The sequence below is a fragment of the Nerophis lumbriciformis genome, linkage group LG04 (genome assembly GCF_033978685.3).
Source record: "Nerophis lumbriciformis linkage group LG04, RoL_Nlum_v2.1, whole genome shotgun sequence".
NCBI lineage: Eukaryota > Metazoa > Chordata > Actinopteri > Syngnathiformes > Syngnathidae > Nerophis > Nerophis lumbriciformis.
The window spans coordinates 56749688-56765000 of record NC_084551.2 but is presented as its reverse complement, the minus strand read 5'-3'; the positions used below and the strand labels follow the sequence as shown (position 1 = coordinate 56765000).

The 15313-nt window shown below is 41.8% G+C and overlaps 1 protein-coding gene across 1 annotated transcript in view; it reads right to left on the bottom strand.

Moving 5' to 3' along the window:
- Window positions 1–714: 714 nt before the first annotated feature.
- Window positions 715–15313, bottom strand: part of prpf31 (PRP31 pre-mRNA processing factor 31 homolog (yeast)) — a 31345-nt gene continuing 16746 nt past the window's right edge. The window contains exons 7-14 of the mRNA XM_061957899.2: window positions 13613–13782; window positions 9523–9680; window positions 9354–9443; window positions 3370–3497; window positions 3215–3287; window positions 3015–3143; window positions 945–1043; window positions 715–878 (exon numbers count right to left, since the gene is read on the bottom strand). Coding sequence (XP_061813883.1) covers window positions 765–878; window positions 945–1043; window positions 3015–3143; window positions 3215–3287; window positions 3370–3497; window positions 9354–9443; window positions 9523–9680; window positions 13613–13782 — 961 coding nt within the window. The 3' untranslated portion in view covers window positions 715–764. The remainder of the gene's footprint in view (window positions 879–944; window positions 1044–3014; window positions 3144–3214; window positions 3288–3369; window positions 3498–9353; window positions 9444–9522; window positions 9681–13612; window positions 13783–15313) is intronic.

Here is a 15313-nt window from a genome sequence, read left to right as displayed (position 1 = left end):
CTTCCGCCCGATTGTAGCTGAGATAGGCTCCAGCGCACCCCGCGACCCCAAAAGGGAATAAGCGGTAGAAAATGGATGGATGGATGTCCATGAACCATAGAGACATTATAAATAATTCTGATCACATTTAAAACATATAACATAAATTAATGGTGATAATAAAATGTAATGCTAAAATTAATAAGTTAGGATAAAATCACAGTGATTGATAATATGTCATATCATGGTTGACAACATTATGGTTCAGTTGATGAATTCATGTTTATTACTTACATTATGATGATTCAAGATAGATACATTGTTTTATGTTCATGTTTACTTGTAGGTTATTACCTGCTTCTGCTGCTGCTGCTACTGTTTCTGCAATAGTACCAAATAAAACAAGCAAAAGAGTGCAGTGCGAGTAATTCCTTTTATGCTGAGTGACGACCCCTATTCAGAGGGCCAATACGGAAAAAAACTGAACAGTATGTATGTATATATATATATATATATATTATATATACATATATACAGCCCATTCTTTCACAAATGTTTGTAGAAACAGTCTCCATGCCTAAGTGCTTGATTTGATACAGCTGTGATTAGTGATTAGGACACCTGATTCTCATCATTTGGATGGGTGGCCAAATATATTTGACAATATAGTGTAACAGGGTTCTTACGCAGGATTGTGCCAATTTCAGTACATACTTTTAAGCACCAAAGTTTGAGTTCAGTTTAAAAAGCATTTATTAATAGGAGAAATCCAACAAAACAAAATCTTACATCTTGGATTCCTTCTTGACCTTGACAAACTCGGCCATGTTGGAGAAATATTTCTGGTTGGCCTCGGCCACCTTCTTCTCTGCGGCTTGTGGGTTGACGATCTCCAGCCCCTGTGGACCGAGGCAAGGTGGATCAGCACCACGGCGAGAGCAGCAAGAAGGGACTCGGAAAGTTACCTGCAGAGGTGTGAAGGCCACGCTGGAGCTGGTTCCTGACGAGCGATCTCGCACCGTCGACTTTCCTCCGTACGTCATGCTCTGCTTCTGCAGCGTCCTCTGGTGCCGGACAACAACATTACATCACCACTCTGGTCTCACACCAGTTATGTCCACTCACGCCCCCCACAGAAGAATATTATTTACACCCCCTGAAATTAATCTTGTTTTTTATCTGTATTTTTACTGTGGTGGTCAAAAGTGTAAAGAACATCATGTCATGGCTGTCTGGACTTTACAATCATTTCTACAACTCTTATTTTTTTGTGATAGAGTGATTGGAGCACATACCGTATTTTTCGGACTATAAGTCGCAGTTTTTTTCATAGTCTGGCCGGGGGTGCGACTTATACTCAGTGAAATGATTAACACATTACCATAATATATTAAATAATATTATTGAGCTCATTCACGTAAGAGACTAGAGCAGGTGTCGGCAACAAAGAACCATTTGAGCCCGTTTCCCACCAAAGTTAACCCACCTAGAGTCGCAAAACTCTGTTTGAGCCCTAAAATGACTACTTTTAGTTTCATTACATTTAAGCTATAGTATTTATGAAATCAAACACTAGACAGAATATGACATAGCAAGTATTTTTGCTCTGATCAGCTTTCCGCAACAGAATTGATTAACGTGGACCCCGACTTAATTAAACAAGTGTAAAAACTTATTGGGGTGTTACCATTTAGTGGTCAATTGTAGGGAATATGTACTGTACTGTGCAATCTACTAATACAAGTCTCAATCAATCAAAGTTCCGAAACTGCTCTTTTTCGGTCATCTCCAGCTTGCTAGTATTTTTCCGCCAATACTGTGTGTTTGTTCTGGAAATGTATTTGATTTTTTGTTGTTTGCTATTTTCTCCCCACATATTAAGCACACAGGTGAACCAACCTCATCAACAGTAAACGCAAATGAAACTGTAAACTGTCTAGCATTAAATGTTTTATTTTCATCAGAAATGTTTCTCTTTTTGATTTGTCCATTGCTAATTTACTGGGGGTTGACCACTAAGAACAATGCAATTGCTTGGCAGCAAAAGATGACCCATCGGGGGTGTTACGTACATTGATAGACAAAATATTGCAAGATCACAAACTCTAAAATAAAAACGGCTACATTAAAATAGACTAACTAAATAAATTAAAATTAAATAGCCATTTTTATTTACATTTTTTAAAAGCCAAAGGGAGCCAGGCTGGAGGCATGAAAGAGCCACATGCAGTTCCAGAGCTGTGGGTTGCAGATTTCATGGGATTTAGCGATTAGGAGTGACAGATTGTTTGGTAAACGTATAGCATGTTCTATATGTTATAGTTATTTGAATGACTCTTACCATAATATGTTACGTTAACATACCAGTTGGTTATTTATGCCTCATATAACGTACACTTAATCAGCCTGTTGTTCACTATTCTTGATTTATTTTAAATTGCCTTTCAAATGTCTATTCTTGCTGTTGGCTTTTATCAAATACATTACCCCAAAAAATGCGACTTATACTCCAGTGCGACTTATGTTTTTTAATTCTTTATTATGCATTTTCAGCCGGTGTGACTTATACTGCGAAAAATACGGTACAGATAAAAAGGTCACATACCAAAATGTACTTAAAATACACTGATTTTGGATTAGAAATGTAATCATTTTGAAAAATAAATGACATAATTTAAAAAAAAAAACCTAAAAGTGCATTTATAGTGGCTTTCTAAATCAATGAAAAAAGTGGATTTAAAAGCTTCAGTTGAGGGAGAAATTATTACCGTACAATAAATAAATCCATGGGGCATTTATTTTTATGATAATACATTTCAAAAATATGAATTGAAAACAGAATGAGTAAAATGAATATCTGGTTATTTGTAAAAAAAAAATGCTATAATTATAATAAATAAATGATAGATTAGTTATTGGCAGAAATAACCTCTTTAAAGTTATGATAAATGAACTGTTAATACTAATAAAAAATGACACATTAAAATACATCAAACGGGACAAATACAACAGTGCTAAATAATAGAAGATCTCACCTGCAGTGATTTGGAGATTCTGGCCTTGGTGGCGTCGTTGACCTGAGCTTGTCTGACACGACCACTGCCGCTCTTCCCCAGCTGACCCAGACTGAAGCCCAGGTCCTCCTGGTACGCGTCGTCTTCAATCTGCGGCAGGAAAACGTTCAAAAATCAAGCTCAAACATTGAAGCGTATTCTTTTTGGGGGTGATTTGTAACCTCTGCAAAGGTCATCCTGTTGGCGTGTTTACGGATCTCCGTCAGACCGAGTCGCTCCTTCATCTTGCGATACCTGCGCACGCACAGAGAAGGCAGGAAGTGCTTTTGCTTGGCGTGTGTCGTCATACCGAAGGCAACGTTGTCATGCTCCAAACCTCCTTCCTCCTCTCTTCTTCCTCTGCCCGTCCAGCGGCGCCGGAAGTGGCTTGACTTGTTTGACTGGCGGAGGCTCCTGCCATTTGTCAAACTTCCTCTCGATTTCTTCCTTCAGGTCGTAGCCGACCTGCACAGAGAGACGTGCGTTGGTATGACGAGGACGGCAGGATCATGTCGTGGCAAGTCTGAACCGGAGATGGCGTCCTGTCAACACGTGTTCCCCACAGTCAGGCAACCAATGTGTGTGGGCGGGAGTGTTCGGTGTCCAAATCACCTCATCAGATCATTTGCACAATTGGCTAAGACTCATCTATTTTTTTTAAGGTTATAAATATTGTATATTTTAAACAAATCTGTTTTGTTTGTGCATTTTGATTTGTCTTTGAAGACAAACCTAACAGTCCAGTTGCGATCCATTGAATGCCCTGAGAATAAATGATATATGCCATTCAAAGACACAAATATGGGGCTCCTGTCAGACCCATAACTCAGTGACATACACTCTATAGGCAGAAATCATATGCCTTACTTATTTCTTGTTGAGTTAATGATTACTGATTAGGCATACTAGCGCTGTGTCAAGTAAAAAGTGGCAACCATTCTAGTAAACATCTATTTCACCGTTACAAGCTCAGGAATGTGCTTGCGTATTACGCTTTTTTTCCCCCATAATAATGTTTTTATGATCGTGAGAAGCTGAAATGGAACTCGGGAATAAAATTAAATGAATTGTCCAGCCTTTTGTCATCCAATAACACCACGTTGCAATGCTTATTAGTGATCAGCGCCGATATGTGGCATTTTGACATATACCGTATTTTTGACGAAAAAATATTTTTGGAACATCCCACAGGTGAACAGGAAAATTGGGAACAGGTGGGTGCCATGATTGGGTATAAAAGTAGATTCCATGAAATGCTCAGTCATTCACAAACAAGGATGGGGCGAGGGTCACCACTTTGTCAACAAATGCGTGAGCAAATTGTTGAACAGTTTAAGAAAAACCTTTCTCAGCCAGCTATTGCAAGGAATTTAGGGATTTCACCATCTACGCTCCGTAATATCATCAAAGGGTTCAGAGAATCTGGAGTAATCACTGCACGTAAGCAGCTAAGCCCGTGACCTTCCATCCCTCAGGCTGTACTGCATCAACAAGCGACATCAGTGTGTAAAGGATATCACCACATGGGCTCAGGAACACTTCAGAAACCCACTGTCAGTAACTACAGTTGGTCGCTACATCTGTAAGTGCAAGTTAAAACTCTCCTATGCAAGGCGGAAACCGTTCATCAACAACACCCAGAAACGCCGTCGGCTTCGCTGGGCCTGAGCTCATCTAAGATGGACTGATACAAAGTGGAAAAGTGTTCTGTGGTCTGACGAGTGCACATTTCAAATTGTTTTTGGAAACTGTGGACGTCGTGTCCTCCGGACCAAAGAGGAAAAGAACCATCCGGATTGTTATAGGTGCAAAGTGGAAAAGCCAGCATGTGTGATGGTATGGGGGTGTATTAGTGCCCAAGACATGGGTAACTTACACATCTGTGAAGGCACCATTAATGCTGAAAGGTACATTCAGGTTTTGGAGCAAAATATGTTGCCATCCAAGCAACGTTACCATGGACGCCCCTGCTTATTTCAGCAAGACAATGCCAAGCCACGTGTTACATCAACATGGCTTCATAGTAAAAGAGTGCGGGTACTAGACTGGCCCGCCTGTAGTCCAGACCTGTCTCCCATTGAAAATGTGTGGTGCATTATGAAGCCTAAAATAGCACAACGGAGACCCCCGGACTGTTGAACAACTTAAGCTGTACATCAAGCAAGAATGGGAAAGAATTCCACTTCAAAAATGTGTCTCCTCAGTTCCCAAACGTTTACTGAGTGTTGTTAAAAGGAAAGGCCATGTAACACAGTGGTGAACATGCCCTTTCCCAACTACTTTGGCACGTGTTGCAGCCATGAAATTCTAAGTTAATGATTATTTGCAAAAAAAATAAAATAAAGTTTATGAGTTTGAACATCAAATATGTTGTCTTTGTAGCATATTCAACTGAATATGGGTTGAAAATGATTTGCAAATCATTGTATTCCGTTTATATTTACATCTAACACAATTTCCCAACTCATATGGAAACGGGGTTTGTACGTGAAGGAGTCCACAATTGTTTAATTTAAATGTTCGCAATATTTCGGGGTTCCTCACGAGGAAACCTTACGATGTATTTGTCAGAATAATTGTATGTAAGTTATCACAAAACTTTGTGTTCCCATAAGTTCCTGGCGAGCAGACAAAACTTGTCTTTGTTCTTACCAAGCAAAAGACTTGTAAAACTCCACTGTGTACGATGGGAAGCGACATGAAGGTGTCGGTTTCTTTGATCTATTGTAATCCACAGGAAGATCTTGTCTTGACCCGAGATCTACAAAGCGGAGAGGAAGCAAGACATAATGCAAGCTCCAGGCATCTTTTCTTTGAACTGTTTTGTGACCGAGGGCAACGGCTGTTTACGACCCCCTCGCCCCTTACAAACAGCTGTTGCCATGTAATCAGGGAAAGTCCAAATAAAAGAAGAGGCGTGCAATCCTTTCGTCAGAGCGTGGTGGAAGACTGTACAAGAGTACAGCCCAGACGTTTCTCCTCATTGAGCTAAACTGAATCCTGTCTCTGTTGAATTCCTTGCTTCTTGTCTGTTTAATAGATGTCATCTGTGTTTGAACCTGACAGTATTAAATCCATACAGTGTTATAAAATGAGTTATTGCGATGTAGAGAAATGACATATTTTTACCAATTCTCCCAGATGTGCCATATTTTGAAATACAAATGTTGATGCTCCTCTTAGATACACGTAATAAAAGCTGTTTGAGTTTGTTGTTGTTGCTAAATTAAGCTCAACACAAAACATTATGTCGCTACAGGTCCCACCTTTCCTTATAAATACTGTATTTTCTGAACCATAGGGTGCACCGGATTATAAAGTGCACTGTTGATGAGCGGGTCTATTCAGGTCTCTTTTCATACAAAAGGTGCACCGGATTATAAAGCGCAATAAAAGGAGTCATATTAATATTATTTTTTTCTACATTTAAAAGACTTTCTTGTGGTCTACATAACATGTAATGGTGGTTCTTTGGTCAAAATGTTGCATAGATGATGTTTTACACATCATCTTCAAGTCGCTCTCTGACAGTCGCGCCAGGAGGCACCGTTTTGTGGGCGGTCTTATTTATGTGCCTCCACTGTGACAGCGTCTTCTCCACGTGTAGCGTGCAAGGACGGGAGTGGAAGAAGTGTCAAAAGATGGAGCTAACTGTTTTAATGACATTCACACTTTACTTCAATCAATAACGGAGCAGCATCTCCTCATCCGTGGCTCACTAGTGCAACAACAACAACAACGCCGGAAATGTGTCCTGTGAAAAAACTTCCGACCGGAACTCTAATAACTAAAGTTCCGTTGGTGAATAATGTAAACTCACTACACTGGTATGTTTTTAGCGCTTCCATAGCTGCTTTATATTAGAAATGGCAACAGCTGAGGGTGAATGTCCCATAACAAGAAGATAAGAGAAAAAGAAGAAGATTATCGACTACTTCAGGACTTATGCAGATCCCAAATACACATCAGCAGGTACCAGCAGGTAAGAAAAGTGCCCTTTGCATAATATTGCAAAACAAAACGCCAGCTAATATGTCACACCATAGTAGTACTTGTATCTCTGACTACGGTAGCCGTAACGGGCCGACAATCCATCAAACGGTGCGGCTTCAAAGTCATACTAAAACAATTTGACAGATTTTTGCGTGCCGTGTGTAATGTTCTTTATTTTCAATGGAACATTTATAGTTTTGGTGTCGTTTACTGCCGTCATATTGCAGTCCACACATATCTCTTATTATAGACTGCCATCTACTGGTCACACTTATTACACCGTGTACCAAATAAAATAGCTTCGAGGTTGGTAAGCACGACCAGAATTCTGTACTAGACGCACTGTCCATTTTTGAGAAAATGAAAGAATTTTAAGTGCGCCTTATAGTCCGAAAAATACGGTAAAGTTAAAAAAAAACAACTTCAAAGCCTTTTCCAGATGTTTACTGACATATTATTCATGCTTACTGTATTTTTCGGACTATGAGTCGCACCGGAGTATAAGTCGCACCGGAGTATAAGTCGCACCGGCCGAAAATGCATAATAAAGAAGGGAAAAAACATATACCGTATTTTCCGCACTATAAGGCGCACCTAAAAACCACAAATTTTCTCAAAAGCTGACAGTGCGCCTTATAATCCGGTGCGCCTTATATATGGGTTAATATTAATATTAATTTTCATAAAGTTTAGGTCTCGCAACTACGGTAAACAGCCGCCATCTTTTTTCCCCGTAGAAGAAGAAGAAGCGCGCGGTGCATGCTGGGATATGTGACGTTTCATTTCCATTTGTGTGTTTATGTAAAGACCCCAAAATGGCTCCTATTAAGTGTGTTGTCTGTCTAATTATAAATAATGCAGACGAGGCGTGTTAACTGAGTTCTCAACGTTTACTCACAGCGTGCTCATAACCACATTCTAACTGCCAGCATACAACAACGCTTCTCAGGGCTACCGCGCATGCTCGTCACTATCGTTGCATGCTGGGTAGTGTAGTTGTTATATTTGCTAGCTCATAACATCACATTAAGAGACACGCTTACGCGCTTAATTCAATACTCGCCGTCATTCCGGGTGGATTGACAAAAGACCTCCAGCCGCTACATATTGGTGTCAACAGGGCATTCGAAGCTAGACTGCTAACTGCGTGGGAACAATGGATGACAGAGGGCGAACACACGTGACGTTCACCAAGACAGGGAGACAGCGCCAGACGACATACGCCAACATCTGCCAGTGGATCGTAAATGCCTGGGCAGATATTTCGGTCACAACTGTGGTCCGAGCTTTCCGGAAGGCAGGATTCACAGAACTGCTGGACAACAGCGACACTGACTCCGATTACTTCGACGAGACGGAGCCGGCCATTTTGGATCCCACATTCGCCCAACTTTTCAATTCGGACACCGAAGGAGAAGAATTCGAGGGATTTATGAATGAAGAATAACTTCAGAAAGTGAGCGTTATGTTTATTTTGTGTGTTGTGACATTAACGTTCGAGCAACATTATGTTGCTATTGCTCTGCACTATTTTGAATTTTACTATGTTTGTGATTGCACATTTGCGTACATTTTGGGAGTGAACAGAGTTGTTAGAACGCTGGTTTTTAATATATTATTAAAGTTTGACTGACCTATCTGACTGTTTTTTTGACATTCCTTTAGCGCAGTTAGATGCGGCTTACAACACGGGGGCGGCTTATAGGTGGACAAAGTTTTGAAATATGCCGTTCATTGAAGGCGCGGCTTATAACCCACGGCGCCTTATGGTGCGGAAAATACGGTATAAGTCACACTGGAGTATAAGTCGCATTTTTGGAGGAAATGTATTTGATAAAAGCCAACAGCAAGAATAGACGTTTGAAAGGCAATTTAAAATAAATCAAGAATAGTGAACAACAGGCTGAATAAGTGTACGTTATATGAGGCATAAATAACCAACTGGTATGTTAACGTAACATATTATGGTAAGAGTCATTCAAATAACTATAACATATAGAACATGCTATACGTTTACCAAACAATCTGTCACTCCTAATCGCTAAATCCCATGAAATCTTATACGTCTAGTCTCTTACGTCAATGAGATCAATAATATTATTTGATATTTTACGCTAATGTGTTCATCATTTCACTGAGTATAAGTCGCACCCCAGGCCAAACTGTGAAAAAAACTGCGACTTATAGTCCGAAAAATACGGTAAATAACTTTCACTGCAAATATCAGTGATCGGCCTCTTTGACTACTAATAATGGGTATCGGCCTCTCACGATTATATGCTTGCATGGGATCTGACTGGGGTTCCTAATGAAAAGTCCGGAGCTCACCTTGCCATCGCAGCTCTCGTGAAAGCCGTCCACTCTTGCAGCCAGCGTGCACTTGGCAGACACCAGGCGAGCCGCCTTCCTCCTGAGGTCCTGAAAGGTGACGTTGAGATGTGAAGCCAAGCATGGATAAATGCATGAATGAATGAATGAATGAATGAATGATGCTCACAGGCGGCAGCGTCTGTACCACGTCACAGTGATAGATGAAGCCAGTGTGCGGCAGCAAGGAGGTGCTGCTGAAGCCAGAGAGAGTTCTCCTTTGGGCTCCCAGCAGCATCAGGTTGCAGGCGGGCATCTTGGACAGGTTGGTGAGGCCCCCAGCAATACCTGGTAGGACATCAGAGACAATAAGAGACAGGGAAGACTAGGAAGGACATCAGAGACAATAGGAGACAAGGAAGACTAGGTAGGACATCAGAGACAATAAGAGACAAGGAAGCCAAGGAAGACTAGGTAGGGCATCAGAGACAATAAGAGACAAGGAAGACTAGGTAGGACATCAGAGACAATAGGAGACAAGGAAGACTAGGTAGGACATCAGAGAAAGTAGACAAGGAAGACTAGGTAGGACATCAGAGACAGTAGGAGACAAGGAAGACTAGGTAGGACATCAGAGACAATAATAGACAAGGAAGACTATGTAGGACATCAGAGACAATAGGAGACAAGGAAGCCAAGGAAGACTAGGTAGGACATCAGAGACAATAGGAGACAAGGAAGACTATGTAGAACATCAGAGACAATAGGAGACAAGGCAACTAAGGCAGACTAGGTAGGGCATCAGAGACAATAAGTGACAAGGAAGACTATGTAGGACATCAGAGACAATAGGAGACAAGGAAGCCAAGGAAGACTAGGTAGGTCATCAGAGACAATAGGAGACAAGGCAACTAAGGCAGACTAGGTAGGGCATCAGAGACAATAAGAGACAAGGAAGACTAGGTAGGACATCAGAGACAATAGGAGACAAGGAAGACTAGGTAGGACATCAGAGACAATAGGAGACAAGGAAGCCAAGGAAGACTAGGTAGGACATCAGAGACAATAGGAGACAAGGAAGCCAAGGCCAACTAGGTAGGGCATCAGAGACAATAAGAGACAAGGAAGACTAGGTAGGACATCAGAGACAATAGGAGACTAGGAAGCCAAGGAAGACTAGGTAGGACATCAGAGACAAGGAAGACTAGGTAGGACAGATAAAATAAGAGACAAGGAAGACTAGGTAGGACATCAGAGAAAGTAGACAAGGAAGACTAGGTAGGACATCAGAGACAATAGGAGACAAGGAAGACTACGTAGGACATTTAGAGACAACAAGACACAAGGAAGACTAGATAGGACATCAAAGACAATGAGACAAAAAAGACTAGATAGGATAGCAAAGACACTAAAAGACAGGGAAGACTAGGTAGGACATCAGATACAATAAGAGACAAGTAAGACTAAGTAGGACATCAAAGACAATAAGAGACAAGGAAGACTAGGTAGGACATCAGAGAAACTAGACAAGGAAGACTAGGTAGGACAGACAAAATAAGAGACAAGGAAGACTAGGTAGGACATCAGAGAAAGTAGACAAGGAAGACTAGGTAGGACAGATAAAATAAGAGACAAGGAAGACTAGGTAGGGCATCAGAGACAATAAGAGTCAAGGAAGACTAGGTAGGACATTAGAGACAATAAGAGACAAGGAAGCCAAGGCAGACTCGGTAGGGCATCAGAGACAATAAGAGACAAGGAAGACTAGGTGGGACATCAGAGACAATAGGAGACAAGGAAGACTAGGTAGGACATCCGAGACAATAAGAGACAAGGAAGCCAAGGCAGACTAGGTAGGGCATCAGAGACAATAAGAGACAAGGAAGACTAGGTAGGACATCAGAGACAATAAGAGACAAGGAAGACTAGGTAGGACATCAGAGACAATAAGAGACAAGGAAGACTAGGTAGGACAGATACAATAAGAGACAATGAAGACTAGGTAGGACATCAGAGAGTGTAGACAAGGAAGACTAGGTAGGACATCAGAGACAATAGGAGACAAGGAAGACTAGGTAGGACATTTAGAGACAACAAGACACGAGGAAGACTAGATAGGACATCAAAGACAATGAGACAAAAAAGACTAGATAGGATAGCAAAGACACTAAAATACAGGGAAGCCTAGGTAGGACATCAAATACAATAAGAGACAAGTAAGACTAAATAGGACAGCCAAAATAAGAGACAAGGAAGAATAGGTAAGACATCAGAGACAAAGGGACACAAAGAAAACTAGGTAGGACATCAGAGACAAGGCAGACTAGGTAGGACATCAGTGACAATGAGAGACAAGTAAGACTAGGTAGGACAGACAAAATAAGAGACAAGGAAGACTAGGTAGGACATCAGTGACAATGAGAGACAAGTAAGACTAGGTAGGACAGACAAAATAAGAGACAAGGAAGACTAGGTAGGACATCAGTGACAATGAGAGACAAGTAAGACTAGGTAGGACAGACAAAATAAGAGACAAGGAAGACTAGGTAGGACATCAGTGACAATGAGAGACAAGTAAGACTAGGTAGGACAGACAAAATAAGAGACAAGGAAGACTAGGTAAGACATCAGATACAAAAAGACACAAAGAAAACTAGGTAGGACATCAGAGAAAATAGACAAGGAAGACTAGGTAGGACATCAGAGACAAGGAAGACTAGGTAGGATATTAGAGACAATAAGAGACAAGTAAGACTAGGTAGGACAGAAAAAATAAAGAGACAAGGAAGGCTAGGTAAGACATCAGAGACAAAGAAAACTACCGTATTTTCCGCACTATTAGCCGCACCTAAAAACCACAAATTTACTCAAAAGCTGACTGTGCGGCTTATAACCCGGTGCGCTTTATATATGGATTAATATTAAGATTCATTTTCATAAAGTTTAGGTCTCGCAACTACGGTAAACAGCCGCCATCTTTTTTCCCCGTAGAAGCGGAAGCGCTTCTTCTTCTATGGTATAAGCAACTGCCAAGGTAAGCACCCGCCCCCCCGTAGAAGAAGAAGCGCGCGGGTATTACGTTTCATTTCCCTTGTGTGTTTACATCTGTAAAGACCACAAAATGGCTCCTACTAAGCGACACACTGTGGTTCTAGCTTGCCATGCTAATGGCCAGAAACTTCCACCCATGGTGATATTCAAAAGGAAGACCTTGCCAAAAGAGAACTTTCCAGCCGGCGTCATCATAAAAGCTAACTCGAAGGGATGGATGGATGAAGAAAAGATGAGCGAGTGGTTAAGGGAAGTTTACGCGAAGAGGCCGGGTGGCTTTTTTCACGCAGCTCCGTCCATGTTGATATACGACTCCATGCGCGCCCACATCACAGATGGTGTCAAAAAACAAGTGAAGCACACAAATACAACACTCGCCGTCATTCCGGGTGGATTAACCAAAGAACTCCAACCGCTCGATATTGGTGTCAACAAGGCATTTAAAGCATGACTGCGAACGGCGTGGGAACAATGGATGACCGAAGGCGAACACACATTCACTAAGACAGGGAGACAGCGCCGGACGACATACGCCAACATCTGCCAGTGGATCGTAAATGCCTGGGCGGATATTTCGGTCTCAACTGTGGTCCGAGCTTTCCGGAAGGCAGGATTCACGGAACTGCTGGAAAAACAACAGCGACACTGACTCTGATGACTTCGACGAGACGGAGCCGGCCATTTTGGATCCCGTAATTCGCCCAACTTTTTAATTCGGACACCGTAGGAGAAGAATTCGAGGGATTTATGAATGAAGAATAACTTCAGAAAGTGAGTGTTATGTTTATTTTGTGTGTTGTGACATTAACGTTCGAGCAACATTAAGTTATTGCTATTGCTCTGCACTATTTTGAATTTTACTATGTTTGTGATTGCACATTTGCGTACATTTTGGGAGTGAACAGAGTTGTTAGAACGCTGGTTTTTAATATATTATTAAAGTTTAACTGACCTATCTGACTGTTTTTTTGACATTCCCTGTAGCGCAGTTAGATGCGGCTTATAACACGGGGCGGCTTATAGGTGGACAAAGTTTTGAAATATGCCGTTCATTGAAGGCGCGGCTTATAACACGGGGCGGCTTATGGTGCGGAAAATACGGTAGGTAAAACAGCAGAGACAATAGACAAGGAAGACTAGACAGGACGTCAGAGACAGTAGACAAGGAAGACAAGACAGGACGTCAGAGACAGGAGACAAGGAAGACTAGACTAGGAGAGCGTTCTCACCCATGATCTTAGCAGCAGTGGAAGCCCCGACGATGACTGACAAATTAGGAGCGATGAAGGACATTCTGGACTCCACGTACTCGTAGATGGCGTGTTTGGACTGGTTGAGTTCCAGAGCCATGTCACATGCCTCCTCCAGCTGCTTCAGCTCCAACTCGCTTAGCAGCGACCTGCACACAAAGAGACAAGGACTTTACACACTTAAAAACAAAACCCCGATGATCCACATCCCCCATTATCACGCACGCACACGCACACGCACACACACACACACACACACACACACACACACACACACACACACACACACACACACACACACACACACACACACACACACACACACACACACACACACACACACACACACACACACGGCTGAGTACGGAGGAACCAGGTGAGTAAACACTATCACGGGAGCCATCTGCACCAGGAGGTCACAAAACAATGGCCACCAGGACGCTGACACAAAGCGCCCGATAACCCCTGATGAGGAACGCTGGAAAGTAAAAGTAATAAAACCTTTAAAAAAGTAAGAACCATGAGTAGGAATAAATGATAACATACTTGTATAAACAAATACATATACAGTAAATATATAATGAATAAATAGAAGTAAATAATATCTAGAGTAACTTATAAGATAAAAAGTAAAGTAGGAATGACTTCAATAAAATTAAGAAATATTAGGTAGAAGCCAAATCAAAAAGGTGGGTCTTAATCCTGCTCTTAAAAACATGAACCCTGAGGTCCTCCACCAAGCTGTCCCATAGACGGGGATCATAATGGTGGTAAGATGCCATCCTGTGACTTTGTGTCCTGACTTTTGGGATAATCAGGAGACGAGTGCCGGAGGATGTTAGGGTCTGGGAAGGGTTGTGGGGTAAAAGCTAATTGGAAAGCCCATGACCATAAAAAAAACATTTACAAACCATAAGAAGAACCTTAAAATTGATCGTGAAACGCACCAAGAGCCAAAGCAGAGATTTTAAAACTGGTGTAATGTGCGTCCGCCTTCTGGCCTTCGTCAGGACATGTGCCGCTGAATTTTGGAGTAATTGTAAAGGTGCAATTACCTTTTTAGGAAGAGCAGAAACCAGGGCGCTAGGGCTGGGCAATATCTGGAATATACTGGATATATCGCAGGTTTGTCTCTGTGCGATATAGAAAATGACTATATGGTGATATTGGAGTAAGCGGTAGAAATGGATGGATGGATGGATGGATGGAGTATACGTTCTCACGCAGTTGCTTTTAGCTGCGGGCATTACACTACAGGCTTTTATCACTCTTTCTTGTCTCTCCTTCTCACTGAGACATAAAACAAGCGCACCTTCTTACATACGTCACATACTGTCACGTGTGCAACGTCATACACCCTCGCTGAGCAGAGAGGTAGCAGCATGGGTAACATTAGCTGTGGTGCTAGCGGAGTGGTGCGAGTGGTAATACGAGAGAAAGAAGGTGCCAATCTGGTAACAAATGAAGGAAGAATTAATTCCCAAGAAAAACAGCAGGGGGTCCATCATCTGGCGGTGGTTTGGCTTCAAGTGGCAATATGTTGAACAGACAACCGTAATATGTCAAGTATGCGGCAAAAGCGTTGCTACAAAAAGTAGCACCACTGCTAATTTGTAGCATCATTTGAAAAGTCACCTGCTAGAGAATGAAGAGTGCTTGAATCTCCGCATGTCAACATCT